At 41.5% G+C, this 14,724-nt stretch overlaps 1 protein-coding gene across 6 annotated transcripts in view; it reads right to left on the bottom strand.

Annotated features, from left to right (window-relative positions):
* The window catches only part of LOC122447477 (ATP-binding cassette sub-family C member 4-like), a 1,659,665-nt gene that overhangs the window by 1,605,810 nt on the left and 39,131 nt on the right, over positions 1–14,724 (bottom strand). For all 6 annotated transcript variants that reach the window (XR_006271252.1, XM_043478127.1, XM_043478128.1 and 3 more), the window contains exons 9-11: positions 13,508–13,609; positions 8,569–8,658; positions 6,756–6,947 (exon numbers count right to left, since the gene is read on the bottom strand). Coding sequence is in view for 5 of the 6 variants with exons in the window: in XM_043478127.1 (XP_043334062.1) it covers positions 6,756–6,947; positions 8,569–8,658; positions 13,508–13,609 (384 nt within the window). In the remaining variant the exon portion in view is untranslated. The remainder of the gene's footprint in view (positions 1–6,755; positions 6,948–8,568; positions 8,659–13,507; positions 13,610–14,724) is intronic.

Genomic DNA, 14,724 nt, shown 5'->3' with positions numbered 1-14,724 from the left:
GGATTTCTGTGTGTTAATTTTATATTCTGCAACTTTACTATATTCATTGATTAGCTCTAGTAATTTTCTGGTAGAGTCTTTAGGGTTTTCTATGTAGAGGATCATGTCATCTGCAAACAGCGAGAGTTTCACTTCTTCTTCATTCTGTAGTTTTTCACAGCATCCATGCTTTTAACCATTTTAACAGATATTTATTGAGGATCTACTATATGACAGGCATTGCTCTGAGCACTATGAACTCAGTTGTGAAGAAATAAAGCTCCTAGAGTTTCTTCCATGGTGGAAGACAGATGATATGGAAAATAACCTGAGCACAAGTACTGAGGCCAAGAAGGAAAAGGAAACCAGCTCAGGGGGGTGGAGACTGAAGGAGGGAAGTGAGTCTGCACTGGGTTTGGAGGGCTCTGATCAGAGGGGCTGTGAGCAGATCTGAGGGAGGGGGGGTGCACAGGCAGACCTGGAGAGCCTGCTCCTCACAGAGGAAGGGGCGGGTGCAGGGGCCACGGGGGAGATGCCCAAGGGGTTCAGGACAAGGAGGCAGGAGAGCGGAGCTGAGTGAGAATGAGGGGAGTGAGGGCAGAGACTGAGCAGGAGGAGCCTGGGGTCACTCCAGTAAGTAGAGGAGAGGGAGGGGAAGACTGATGTGGTCTGAGGTTTTTAATGTATTACTCCTGTGCTTTGCAGAAAACAGTAAGTGGGGAAGGGTGAGGGCAGGTACAAATGAGAAGGCTACTGGAAGAATCTAGGTGACAGATGACCATGGTCAGGACCACAGTGGAAGCAGCAGGAATAGAGAGATGGGGTCACACTCCAGACACATTTGGAAGGTGAAGTCTATAAGATCTGCTGACGGGATGGGGTGTGGGATGTAAGAGAAGAGGATGTGGTGTTTGGGGTAAGGAAGGGGAAGAACAGGGTCTCCGTTTACTGAGTTGGAGAAGATGCTGTATACAGGCTTAGGAGACTTCACTTGTGGACAAGTTGAGATAACCTCTCAGTAACGTCATGGTACAGCTGGACATGCAAGTGTAAAGGTCTGTGCTAGAGACACAGGTGTAAGAGCTGGTGGCCCAGGCTGGTGAAGGCACAGGACTTATTTTATCAGGGAATGAGTGTGTCTTCAACTGGACATTTTGCTGATCTCGGCCTCAGCTTCCCATTTTCAGAGAAGGGATAACACCTGACCCAAGTCCTCACAGTGATACTTAAGGCAAGTGACAGAGTGACAGACAAGGTCTGAACAAGAAATGGGAACAGAAAGAGCAAGTTGGGCAGGAAAACCAAAAGGAAAGAAACAGTGTGCTCAAGGGACACCCAGCAGATCAGCTGAACTAAGTAGATGCTTGTTTGTGGACATAGGAAAAACTCAAAGCTAAGAAGGAAATGAAGTTGTAACTTGAAGATCTGGGAATCAATCAAAAGTTATATATGAATATTATTTAAAAAGTAAATAGACAAATCAGCCTATTTTTCCCAGAGTATCATGGGGAAAAAAAGAAAAGATGACAAGAACATTCCCAAAATAACAAGATAAAAATCAGGCTTAAGTTAACAGTATTATATTAGAGGTCTTAGGTTGCCTATAGTTATCACTTGGCACATTTTGACATAGGCAAACAATTTGTTTGGAGTTTTATCTGCTAAACCCCTCAGGCATCAACCTAGGATGCACAGCATCCTAGTACATTAATGCAGATGCAGCCCTCACTCAAGCCCTCACTTCTGCAGTTCCTTTCTGCAGATGAAGCCCTCACAATTTATCATTATTTCACCTTCTTTCCTTCTTGAGCTCAGAAATTAATACTATCTCTTGCTCTTGGTTTTCATTAAAAAAAAAAAAATGAGCTGTTTTCAGCCTCACACACACACACAGAATTACTTGGCCTCTCTTTCACTTTTGACAGTCCTTGCAAACTGTTCCACTTAGTTTTTAAGCTTTGATTTTCTGTTGTTCAAATGGTTTTCTTCTTAAAATAGCACTGTGTTGTAATATAGCAATCTTAACCACGTTCTAGAAAAGGCACTTGTGGCCTCTCTTTCCAGGACATAAGAAACTATCCCCGAGTCAGGTAGTAATACTTCAAGAGTGTTGTTGACCCTGCAAAGTATTTATGAACAAGCCACCAAGAGGAAACACAGTTTGGAGGATTTGAAGTAAAACAAATTCAAGCTGATCTCTCAGTCACCATTTTCTGATTAAAGACGAAAATCTTGAGTTGAGAATATGTTACAGCTCCTTCCACTGACAGGAAGATGCTCTTATTCATGTTTGTTATTCTAAGTTCAGTTCAGTTCAGTCCCAGTCATGTCCAACTCTTTATGACTCCATGGACTGCAGCACGCCAGGCTTCCCTCTCCATCACCAACTCCCAGAGCTTACTCAAACTCATGTCCATTGAGTTGGTGATGCCGTCCAACCATCTCATCCTCTGTCGTCCCCTTCTAAGTTATTTTTATTATTATATTATTGTAAGTTAAATATAACCAATTCTCACAGAACAGCAGACACACAAACTAGAGGCAAACTAGGAAATGACGGTGCAGGTTTGGTGCCCTCTGCCTAGAAGCACATCAAGGGCCTTCAGCGATGGAGGAGACCTACAGTAGAGACACCTCGGAGCAGACTGCTGAAGCGGTTATGCTGGCATGACGTGAAGCCCTGGCACAGGAGGATGGCCTCGCATCAAGCAGTGGGAAGGACACACCTCCCTTCACAGCTTTTCTTCCACGTGGAATCGCCCCTCCTCTCACGTCCTGTCAATATCCCGCCCATCTTTCCAGGCTCAGCCCAAACACACTCTCCCATGAAACCATCCTGGACTCATCTCTTCCTGCTGGGCTCCTAAGGCTCTGTTTACATCTCTCATTTCTTATGAAGGACCATCTTATTCTGCTCCATCATTTGTACACATGCACACGGCTTCTCTCAGCTCCTGGGGGTAAGATCTGTGCACCAAGCTCTTTGCTGGACCCTGATGATGATTATCTCTAATCCTCACAACAAGCTCACAGGAAGTACTGGCCCCATTTCACAGATGAGGTAACTGAGACTGAGTGAGGTCACATCACTGGTCTGAGGATGGTCAGCTGTTAAACAGAAGAGCTGGAATCTGAACAATGTCACGTCAGTTCATAGCCTTCTGCTCTTTCACATCATGCTGCCCAGGTGATGAGTAAAGAGTATATTTGAAATGAAGGCAACACTAACTCAAGACTTGAAGTCTTCTACACCTAGACACAGAAGGATCAACACACTTATTAACCTAAGATTTTCAAGGAAATCTGAAAAGAATATGTCCAAATGTGGGAAAATATTAAAATAGAATTTATCGACTTGATACTTTAAAAAACTAGAATTTATCAATTTGATACCTTTAAATACATGTTGACTAAATATTTTCAGAAGCCTCCCAGTGGTTAAAGATAACATGTAGACAAATGTTACATACTACATTGCTTATATTATGGTAACAGAATATTGTTATTGTTGATTTATATAATGTACAATGTGTAGAGCACCTATAGAAATATCAAATGAAACACTGTAAGTTAAATATTCAGATACCTTCTTTCTTACATATCACATTTTATATTTGTAATTTTACCAAAAACTGGCTGAGCTTATAATTAAGAATTAATTTATTTTCAAAATCACTCTAATACCTACAGAGTGCTTGTTATGTCCCTAGCAATCAGGTCTTTAAAATCACAACCACATTTCATCCTCAAAACAACTTCATGAAGTTGATAGCTTTATTATCTCCATTTTATAGATGAAGAAACAGGCTTGTAAGGATCAATTAGCCAAACCACACACCTGATCAACAGAGAAACTGGGACTCAATTCCTGAACCTTCTGATTCATAGACCTTGGAGTTTATGTCATCAACCTGAATCTATGTTGCCAATGTGATTACTTCATGTCTCCCTATTTTGTTACAGAAACACTTTCAGCTCAATGAACTTAAAGGATTACTTCAACTAGATCTGGTATAATACATCTAGTTGTTATTAACAAATGTAATATAAAAAATGTTTGGTTTTTGTTTTATCCTCCAGATTTGGAGGAGGTGGGAATAGGAAGAAAAGTAAGGAGAAATCTTTATTATATTTATATGGATGGATGGATGGGTGGATGGATGGAGAGAAAAAGGTTAGAATAGTAATAATAATAGCCACCATTTACTGAAATCCTGGCTTGTTTGCATTTCACAGGCATGACCTGTAGCCTTTACAATAACCCCACCCCTCCCCCATTTAACAAAAAGGAAACTGAGACAAATACCTGGAGTTACTACCCAGAATGGTTTCTCTCCAAAGGCCAAGCCCTTTCTACTACATGCCATCTCTGTCTACATGCCAGACTAACTCCAGGACGCCACTATTCCCTGTGATTTCCTTATGTCCATCCACTCATACCTGGATTCCAAAAGGAGATAAGCAGAGCCCCTCATAACTTACTAAGTGGTTCCCAGGTGTTGTAAAGTCCTTGCTGACCCCTTACTAATCAGACACATAGATGACATTTCAGAGCAGCAGCAAAATCTCTTGGAAACCCTCTGACCCAATGTCCTCGTTTTGCTGCAGAAACATTAGAGATCCAGGCAGATAACAAGACATGTCCAAAGTGACAGCAGGCAAGTGATCAAGTCAAGGTCAGGGCTCTGCTCTCTGTTACTTCTCTACCCTGACCCTCCCTTCCTGCCAAGAAGGAAATGTGCACGAGGGGTCCTGATTCCATGTCCCAACTACACAGAGAACAGGAGAGCAGTCCCTGTTTATAAACATCACATCGTGTACAGAAGAATCTCTGTGCAGCCCAGTCCTACAGGGCCCCTTCCCACCAGAGTCTGTGCTGCACGGACACCCCAGGGTGGGTGAAGCCCCAGACACTGTCCATGTTGCTCCCATGAGGCTGCAGCAAAGCATCGGCCCCAGGATCTGAACTTGAGCTGCAAATGTAGAGATGAGGTGTCTCACCTCTCCAGGCCTCAGTTTTATTAACTATAAAACAAAGAAGGGAATATCAAAGCCACTCATAAAGAATGAATAACTCAAAAACATTGTTATGTGTGTGCATGCACATGTGTGAAAGAGAAAAATGATTTGCACATGAACTCTGAATAAATGGGAGCTACTCTTCTCACTGTTCTACAGTTGCTTTTCCTTCTTTACTTATACGGTATCTATACCATTTAATAAATATCTAGCTCATCCCTGCTAATTTGACATCATCTCTGCAAATGTACAACCACCCATGAACAAGAACCCAGAATAAAGAAATAAGCCCATTAAACAAGCAATTCTGTTTGTCCATATCACTGTAAAATGCTACTCACCCAATACAGGGCTTCCCTGGTGGCACTAGTGGTAAAGAACCCACCTGCCAATGTAGGAGATATAAGAGACCCAGGTTCATCCCTGGGTTGGGATGATCCCCTGGAGAAGAGCATGGCAACCCACTCCAGTATTCTTGCCTGCAAAATCCCATGGACAGAGGAGCCTGGTGGGCTATAGTCCATAGGGCTGCAGTCAGACACGACTGAAGTGACTTAGCATGCACACACACCTGATATAACTAACCTATGATGTTCAAGCCATTGTTCGAAGAGAATTACAATTTTCTCAGAAAGCAAGTTTGGAGCCTTCAATACTACACCTTTGAAAATCTGTCCCTGCCTTTTCCTCACAGTACAAAAGAACAGTCAGATGTCCAGACTGAACTGAACAGACCCCAGGGGGAGACCATTAATGCTATCATTCACTGATTTTTACAACCTGAGAAAGTAACATAGTATTTAATATTATTTAAACTTTTCCTTTCTTTTTGCCAAATTGCATTCTCCTATCAGTTTAGTTCTCATTATTTATTCACTAATCTTACTGAAATCCCAATATACAGTTTAAACCTTTCATCTCACCATTTTCTGTGAAACTCAATGCCATTTGTGAAAATAATCTCTCCCGCAGTGAAATGATGCAGTATTAAAAAGAAATTTTAAACCACTCCAGTTTCCTTAAATAATGAATTACAAGTCAAAGATGAAGTGGAGCGAGAAACTCACAGACTGAAAGGGACCAAGGAGGCATCGGTCAAGTGCAGGGGGCAGACCTTGTGTGGATTCCAATAATGGTGAAGATTTCTCAGTGAGATGATCAACAACATGTAAACACAGACCAGCAGGTTGGTGCTACTCAGGAATTTGAGGTATTTTTCGGGTGAAATAAAGTAGTGATTTTTTCCCAAAGCTTTCCTGTCTTTTAGAGAAAACTAATGAAATGTTTACAGATGAACTAATCTGAGGTCTAAGATCTGCTCCACAATACTCTGGGATTGGGGTGGGGCCGGCAGAAGGCAAGGGTAGAGGTGCAGTGAGACTGGCCACCAGCTGATCCTAGCTGAAGCTGGGGAGGGGGGCGGTGGGTGGGGTACATGAGGGTTCATTACACCATGCTCTCTATTTTCGTAAAATTTTGCTAACTTTCCATTTTAAAAAGTTGAAAGTGAATGAAACTTCACAGAAAGAAACAAGCACCCCCTCCAGAAAAGGTATTCTGTGAGTGTCATTATCCCATAAGGATTAAAATGGCAGCATATGTAAATATGCCTGCATATTTACCCAGAAGACCAACACAAATATTAAGCAACATTCAAAAATCCATTTTTTGAAAAAAGATCTTTTAACAACCTGGTAGTTTGAACCACTATCATCATTTGAAATTCAAGTATATGCAACTCAGAAGTCATTACTCACCTCTTCCAAAGCACAAGCCCTTATTACTTTTTCATATCGTTCTTTTTCATATTTCTTCCCAAATAAAATGTTACTCCTCACAGTTCCTGAGAACATCCAGGGCTGCTGAGAAACATACGCGATCCTCCCACGCACGCTGACCTTCCCCTGGCTCGGGGGCAGCTCCCCTAGCACAGCGCTCAACAGTGACGACTGCAACAGACGGGAACACACACATGTGAACAGGTAGCACTCAGGACGGAACACGCCCCGCAGCACAGCCGACCCCACCCTGGTGCTTGATACAAGATAGAACCCTTTCCTTCAGAACAGGATAAAGTACAGCCCTCACAGTTGAGACTGAAAAAAGAAAGAAAATAACACTAATGAAAATTTGTTTTTGAAATGAAAACAATGGCTGAAAAGGAATATATTAATAGCATAAACTATCTACTCTGGCCAAGTATCCCCCAAATTAAATTCTACTCAGCAAAGAATAATTAAGAATGTTAACATCCTTCTCTAGCAGAGCAACACAGGAGGATGTGTATTTCTTGCATCTGATGTTTAGTGCAGTTGCTCCTGCATCTGGGTATCCTTTTCTTGACACTTATTCTTAAAAAACTAGGTGTGATGAATATATCCAAAGATGATTAATTGAAAGAAGTCTGAAGTGAGTTCTGTCTGCAGAGCAAAAGTCCATCATAGAGGAAATCAGTACCCTTTCATGTATACATTCCACATTTTTAAAGATAACTTTTTAAATTTACTTTTAGTTCTTTTATTTTTTCATTTATTTTTTACAATGTCATGTTGGTTTCTGCCATACCACATTTTAATTTTATTTATTTTTGCTTGCACTGGCTCTTCATTGCAGTGCATAGGGGTTTTCTTGTTGAGGAGCACAGGCTCTAGTGGGCAGGCTTCAGCAGTTGCAGCCTGTAGGTTCAGTAGTTGCAGTTCCCAGGCTCTAGAGCACAGGCCCAACAGTTGTGGTGCACAGGCTTAGTTGCTCCCGAACATGTGGAATCTTCCCGGCCCAGGGAAGATTCCTGTGTCTCCTGTGTTGGAAGGCAGAATCTTCCGGGCCCAGTGAAGATTCTTGTGTCTCCTGCATTGGCAGGTGGACTCTTTTATCACTGAACCACCAGGGAAGCCCACATCCCACATTAGATTTCTGTATTTTGTTGTTTCAGACCAAGTGCATGTGCATATTTCCTCCAAATCTTCAACATCACTCAGACGTGGTATATGTGTATCCACACCATCAGAGCGCTCACCACTGGGCTGAAATAATATGTCGGTGTATCTGTCTCACCCCAGTACCTGTTTGCCTCTGAAAAGGAGAAAGTCAGGGACTTGCTCACATCTGTACCTATGTGTCTGGCACGTGGCTGCACATTCACTACATGTGCACTGACAGGATCACGTCAAGTCACAGGAGGAAATGCTCAAAGCTTTCGGTAAGTGTCTTTATGACCTCCAGAATTTCCTGGAAGGGCCACTAAGATAAAAAAGAAGTTCCCATTGTCTCTGTCCATCCTGAACAGCAGTCAAATAGATAATTTCCTTCACTGAGACGTCCAAATTCCCCACAAGCAGCTCCCAACTGTGCCACATGAAGCACCAAGAAGGAAAACACAGTGCTCATTTATCCAGATTTTATTTGAACACAAAACTTTCTTGTAAAATGAATGTTCCATGGAACACACCTAGAGAAATCCTTTTCTAGATATACTCAATTCAAACTGTCACACATAGCTTCAGCTCAACTCTGAGAATTTAACAGGAGCTGCAGCATTGCATCAAGCTGACAAAAGGCATCATAACTTACCTTTCCTGCTCCCACAGGTCCGACCACACCTAACAGTTCACCAGGTCTGACAGTAAAGGAGAGGCCTCGTAGGGTTGGGGTCTCTGATGCCTACAAATTAAAGTTTATAAAAATGTACCTCTTTCAATAAAGTAACACAAACTGTTTTACAAAGTGGAAAAGAAAACAATAGTCAACATAATTAATATGCAAAATATAACCCACATTTTTCTCTTTCCTATTTTAAGATACTCTGTCCTGGAGGCCTCTGATCAAATCTTATCTCTTGAGGCAGCTTTAACTGACTTTATGAAGGTTTATTTATTTATTTATTTATTTTGCTAGATTCCCATATGGAAGAATGTTCCAAGTACTGCACAATTGCACTAATTTCAAATACTAGCAAAGTAACACTCAAAATCCTTCAAGCTAGGCTTCAGCAGTACATGAACTGAAAATTTCCAGATGTACAAGTTGGATTTAGAAAAGGCAGAGGAACCAGAGATCAAATTGCCAGCATCTGTTGGATCATAGAAAAAAAGGTAATTCCAGAAAAACATCTACTTCTGCTTCATTGACTACACTAAAGCCTTTGACTTTGTGGATCACAACAAACTGTGGAAAACTCTTAAGGAGATAGGAACACCAGACCAGGTTACCTGTCACCTGAGAAACTTGTATGTTGCACAAGAAGCAACAGTTAGAAACCAATGTGGAATAACGGACTGGCTCAAAATCGGGAAAGAAGTACGTCAAGACTGTACTGTCACCCTGCTAACTTAACTTATATGCAGACTACATGATACAAAATTCCAGACTAGATCAATCACTACTGGAATCTAGAATTCTGACAAAACTATCAACAACCTCAGATATGCAGATGATACCACTCTAATGAGAGAAAGTGAAGAGGAACTAAAGAGTTTATTGATGAGGGTGAAAGAGGAGAGTGAAAAAGTTGGCTTAAAACTCAACATTCAAAAAACTAAGATCATGGAATCTAGTCCCATCACTTAATGGCAAATAGAAAGGGCAAAGGTGGAAACACTGGCAGATTTTATTTTCCTGGGCTCCAAAATCACTTCAGAAGTGACTGCAGTCATAAAATTCAAAGATGCTTGCTCCTTGAAAGAATACCTATGAAAAACCTATTAAAAAGCAGAGACATTGCTTTGCTAATAAAGGTCCATATCATCAAAGCCATGGATTTTCCAGTAATCATGTATGGATGTGAGAGTTGGACCATAAAGAAGGCTGAGTGCCAAAGTATTGATGCTTTCAAATTGTGGTGCTGGGAAAGACTCTTGAGAGACCCTTAACTGCAAGGAAATCAAACCAGTAAATCCTAAAGGAAATCAACCCTGAATATACATTGGAAGGACTGATGCTGAAGCTGAAGTTCCAATACTTTGGCCACCTGATGCAAAGAGCCGACTCATTGGAAAAGACCCTAATGCTGGCAAAGATAGAGGGAAGGAGGAGAAGGGGATGACAGTGGATGAGATGGTTGGATGGCATCACTGACTCAATGGACATGAGTCTGAACCAGCTCCAGGAGATGGTGAAGGACATGGAAGCCTGGCATGCTGCAGTCCATGGGGTCTCAAAGAGTTGTTCATGACTTAGGGACTGAACAACAACAATAAAACATGGGGAATGAAGACATTAATTATGGTATCATGGGGCAGAGTGATAAAGCCTCAATTTTCTATGTATTACATGCATTTCTTGTCCTGAATAAACAGGGACAACAACAAAACATGGAGCTGTGCTGTTTGTTGGGTGTACAATCCAACTTGAGGACGATGGACAAAATCTCGGCATGTCAGGTGCAAGTAGATTTACTGCACAATCTATTAAGTTCTAAGGTAAAGAGAGTTAAGTGTGTTTGTGTCTTTACATGTACTAAGTATAAACAAAATTCTCAATAACTGTAAGTGTTCAAAAAAAAGAGTGCCTATATGTGATTAGTAAAATGTCTAAAAGATTAAAAGAACAAGCCCATGATAAAATGGTACAGAATACACCTGCAGTGTGAGAGACCCGGGTTAGATCCCTGGGTTAGGAAGATCCCCTAGAGAAGGGAATGGCAACTCACTCCAGTATTCTTGCCTGGGGACTCCCATGGACAGAGGAACCTGTGGGCTCCTCCACGGGGTCACAAAGTATCAGATATGACTGAAATGACTGACACTTCATATTTCTGGATAAAAAGGTCTGGAAAACATTCTAAATGAAAAGTTTCTCTGGAAATAACTAAACCAATTATGAAACACTTACTTAACAACAATTACTTTGAATCATCAAAAACCTACTCCATATTTTATAGGAATTATAAAAGCTCCCAAGGAGAAGCTAGATTTTAATACATGAGAAATATGTTTTAAGTTTCTCATTATCTGACACCTGTGGTTCCTATTTTATTACTTTCCACTCGGTTATGAGAACAAAACAATGATCCACACTCAGATAATGACCCAGGTCAGTCCGCCACAACCCCTAGAGTCTGTCAGGGCCAGAGTTCATGCCCTGATCAGGCTTCAGGATTGGGCACTACTCAGCCATGACCAGAAGGGGGAAGAACTTGACAGCCCAAGGGTTCTGGGGATCTGCCTCTCCATTATTCAGGATCAGGGGATAATGATTCAACAGGGATCAACAGTTGAGCCCCCACTCTGGGCCACACACAGTTCGAAACCCCTGCCCCATGATTTGAATGTTCCCACATATATTTTAAAGCTTCAAGATTAAGACCAAGTCCCATCATTCCATGAATGAGACCTGGGTCCCTGAGACCTTCCCCCCACCTGCCCACCTGGCTGTCTAGGGGAGCAGGTTACAGAGCTCATGTCTATCTCCTGCCTCCCAACGAGCAGGAGCTTCATTCAGACTCAGCTTCTCTCCAAAACTCCCAATATCTGTGCCCCTCCGCCTCCCAAGGGCTGGCTCGCTCTCTCCCTTTCTCTCTCTCTCTCTCTCTCATGACCTAAACTGACAGCCCCTAATCACTAATGACCCCGGCAAGGGGCACAGTCCTTCCATAGGCAAGGCCAGGACAACAGAACAGGCTGTTCTGTACTACAATGCGATTTGCACAGAAGTCTGAGAACAGGTTACTAAGATCTTGGAAGAAGAACAAAACAGCTTTTTTGTAATGTTTCGTAGTTTACTACATAAGAAATTTGGTAACAGATCATTCAAAGTATAGAGTCTGCCATTATAATGAAGTTTTAATGGTGATTTTCATATATGTTTCAAGTGTGTTATGATGAAAAATACCAAGCAGGGGGTAAATCTATTGTATTAAAGTAGGAGACACTGTCACAGTCGGTCAGGCACCCTGTATGAGTTTCCGTGTGCAAACAGTATGGGGGATGTGATTTTATATATTTGAGAACATACTACTATTTTGTTGGTGGGTATTTGTGCTTAATCACTTAGTAGTGTCCAACTCTTTGTGACCACATGGACCATAGCCTGCCAGTCTCCTCTGTTTCTCAGGGATTTCCCAGGTATGATTATTGGAGTCAGTTGCCATTTCCTTCTCCAGAGGATATTCCTGACCCAGAGATGGAACCCAGGTACCCTGCATTGCAGGCAGATTCTTTACCTTCTGAGCCACCAAAGAAGCCTGATGGTGGGGATAGCAGGTGATGAATCATAAGCAGGTGAACATGACGCAGATGGCACAACAGAGTCACAGGCATGAAAGGCAGGATGAGTCTACAGAGTCTGGACACTTGCCCTGTGGTCCCCACTCTGACAGCTGCTGGGCCAGGAGCCTGCTCTGGATACAGACCCTCTGATGCAGGCACCTCCTCCTCAAGTCCCTCCAGCCCTGAGGGTGGGAGCAGCTTCTTACTATCATTAATCCCTGCATTGCCTTACTCACCACAATTTTGCCCTTTTGGCTCTTTCATCTCCTATGTAACTAATTTGCTGCACGGAACTCCCTCTCCCATGTCGTGGGTTCTATTTTCCTGACTAATCCACACTGATCCACGAGGATGTGCACAGAGGACCAGGGAACCAGTGAGAACGTTTCAGTCATTGGTTAAAGGGGTGCTTGGAGCAAGATATTTTGAGACTTCTTGAGATCAGTCTCTGTTGTTTTTCCTATTTGTCGGAACTTCATAAATAAACCAAGTATTGGAAAATTGCCAATTTTCCATCTCAACTTGCCACACAGTGGCTAAGTCCCTTTAGCTGGGAATCTCTGCTGCTCACGATGCCCACCTGCTGTCTTCTCCTGCCCCCGGCTGCCACCAAAGTAGCCAGAACCATCCAGAATCTCAGGGTGGGGGAGACCCCACCCTATCCCACAGCCAAGATCCAAATCATGGCCTCCTTCAGTGTACAGTAAGAACATCAGGGCAAAAAACGTACACTGATTCCTCAAAGCCTCTGGTCTATAGCAACTGGTTATGTATTTGTTAGTTAACCCACTCAGTACTACAGCATTCTGTCTACTTTATCATCATAAGTAACCCGAAAGGATATTGCCATGTTTAAAAACAGTTAAACCACTGATGCCCAAAATATTAGATCTGGGTTTTCAAGAAAAGATGTATATACGCTGTGTATCTTTTGTTTAAGGTGATACTATTGTATAGAGCAGGGATTTACATTTGATATTTTGTAATAAAACATACATAATGGAAAATAAACTAAAATTTAGAAAAGAAGAATGTTATGTACTTTCAATTCAACATGTGCTAATACTTTGAAAGCTCTCTTGAAAATGAGATAGACAGCAACATGTCAAATGCCTCATGCTGACTTTATACTTAATTTCCATTCATTGCAAACTTTATTCCTGATTCTGAGAATTTTCATAACATATTTTCAGTAAATGGGCAAGTCACACTTAACAGTATGTGTAAAATCTCAAAATTCTCTGATAAATCTATGTCACAGTTGTCTTTTAGCAGTCACGATTCTGAAATGGAGGGTCTCTTACCTTTTCCCAAAAAGCTGTTAAATCTTGCACGTCCACTATCATTTCACCATCTGATGGCAGCTGAGGGTAACACTGTGACATCTCATCAAGTGACAGAAAGTTCTATAGAAAAAGGAAAGACTTAGATTATTTATACTGCAATAACAAAGCACAAACAAAACAACTGCTTCTCTGGCATTAAAAAAAAAAAGTTTTATACATGTCATTTATACTTACCTATCATTTTACAACTGTATTTTATTAAGTCTTGCTTCACATAAGAAACACTATATAACATATATTACATATTATTATTATAGTATATGGTACGTATAAGTATATAATATAGTATAACATATATATAATATAGTATATACATACATATATATAGTACGTGTGTGTGTGTGTGTGTAAAACAGATAAATAAAGAGTTCCTGGCCATGCAGCTATCTTTTCTACTTTCTCAACAAGTGTACTGGTTCCTCTCTAAGAAGAAAATATAGCTTCAAACTCCAATACATTTAGAACCTGGACATTTCTACAGTTTTACTTTTGTGTCACCAACAATAAACAGGTGAGCTGGTAGGAAATTTTTCATAAACATTAACTGAATCCCACCATGTGCCAAGCACCATGTGACACTGCTAGAACACAGAGAGGAAGGCCCTTCCCAGGCCGTCAGGAAGCAGGTGGCACAGGACAGGCTGGGAACACAAGACCAATGACAGAGACTCTGAATGCAAACCCTGTACACTCTGCTTTCCCCCTCGTGTGTGTCAAATCCATATCACTGCTTATCATTAACTATCACTTAAGTCATCATTCTAAAAAGAAAATGCTCTTAAGTTTCTACATCTTAAAAAATATTTTACCAGCATCTATTCAGATTTACTGCTCTTCTCCTTAGTCAATGCCCTCTCTCCTCCACAGCAGGAATGGCCACACTTCCCATTTCTTGTTATCTTCTACACCACTTAGCAGCTAATCAGTGCAATTTAGCTAAATAAGACAAAGTCCTATGAACTGCTACAAAGCTGAAACCCATATAACAAAACTCTCTCTTGTCTTGCAAATGCTAGACATAATTCAAAGAGGAAAGCTAGAGTGGTAGAGAAATTGAACAAACAATTTATACCACTCCCATTTCCCCAAGGTCCCCAAAACTGTGAGCATGAGGCAGAGACTGCTGGCTGACCTCAAAATCTTCTCTCTTTCTTCTGAGGTAACAAACCCTAGAT

Source organism: Cervus canadensis, chromosome 9 (genome assembly GCF_019320065.1).
Source record: "Cervus canadensis isolate Bull #8, Minnesota chromosome 9, ASM1932006v1, whole genome shotgun sequence".
Lineage (NCBI taxonomy): Eukaryota > Metazoa > Chordata > Mammalia > Artiodactyla > Cervidae > Cervus > Cervus canadensis.
Note: the sequence above shows the minus strand (reverse complement) of the source record. Positions and strands in the feature narration are given on the sequence as shown.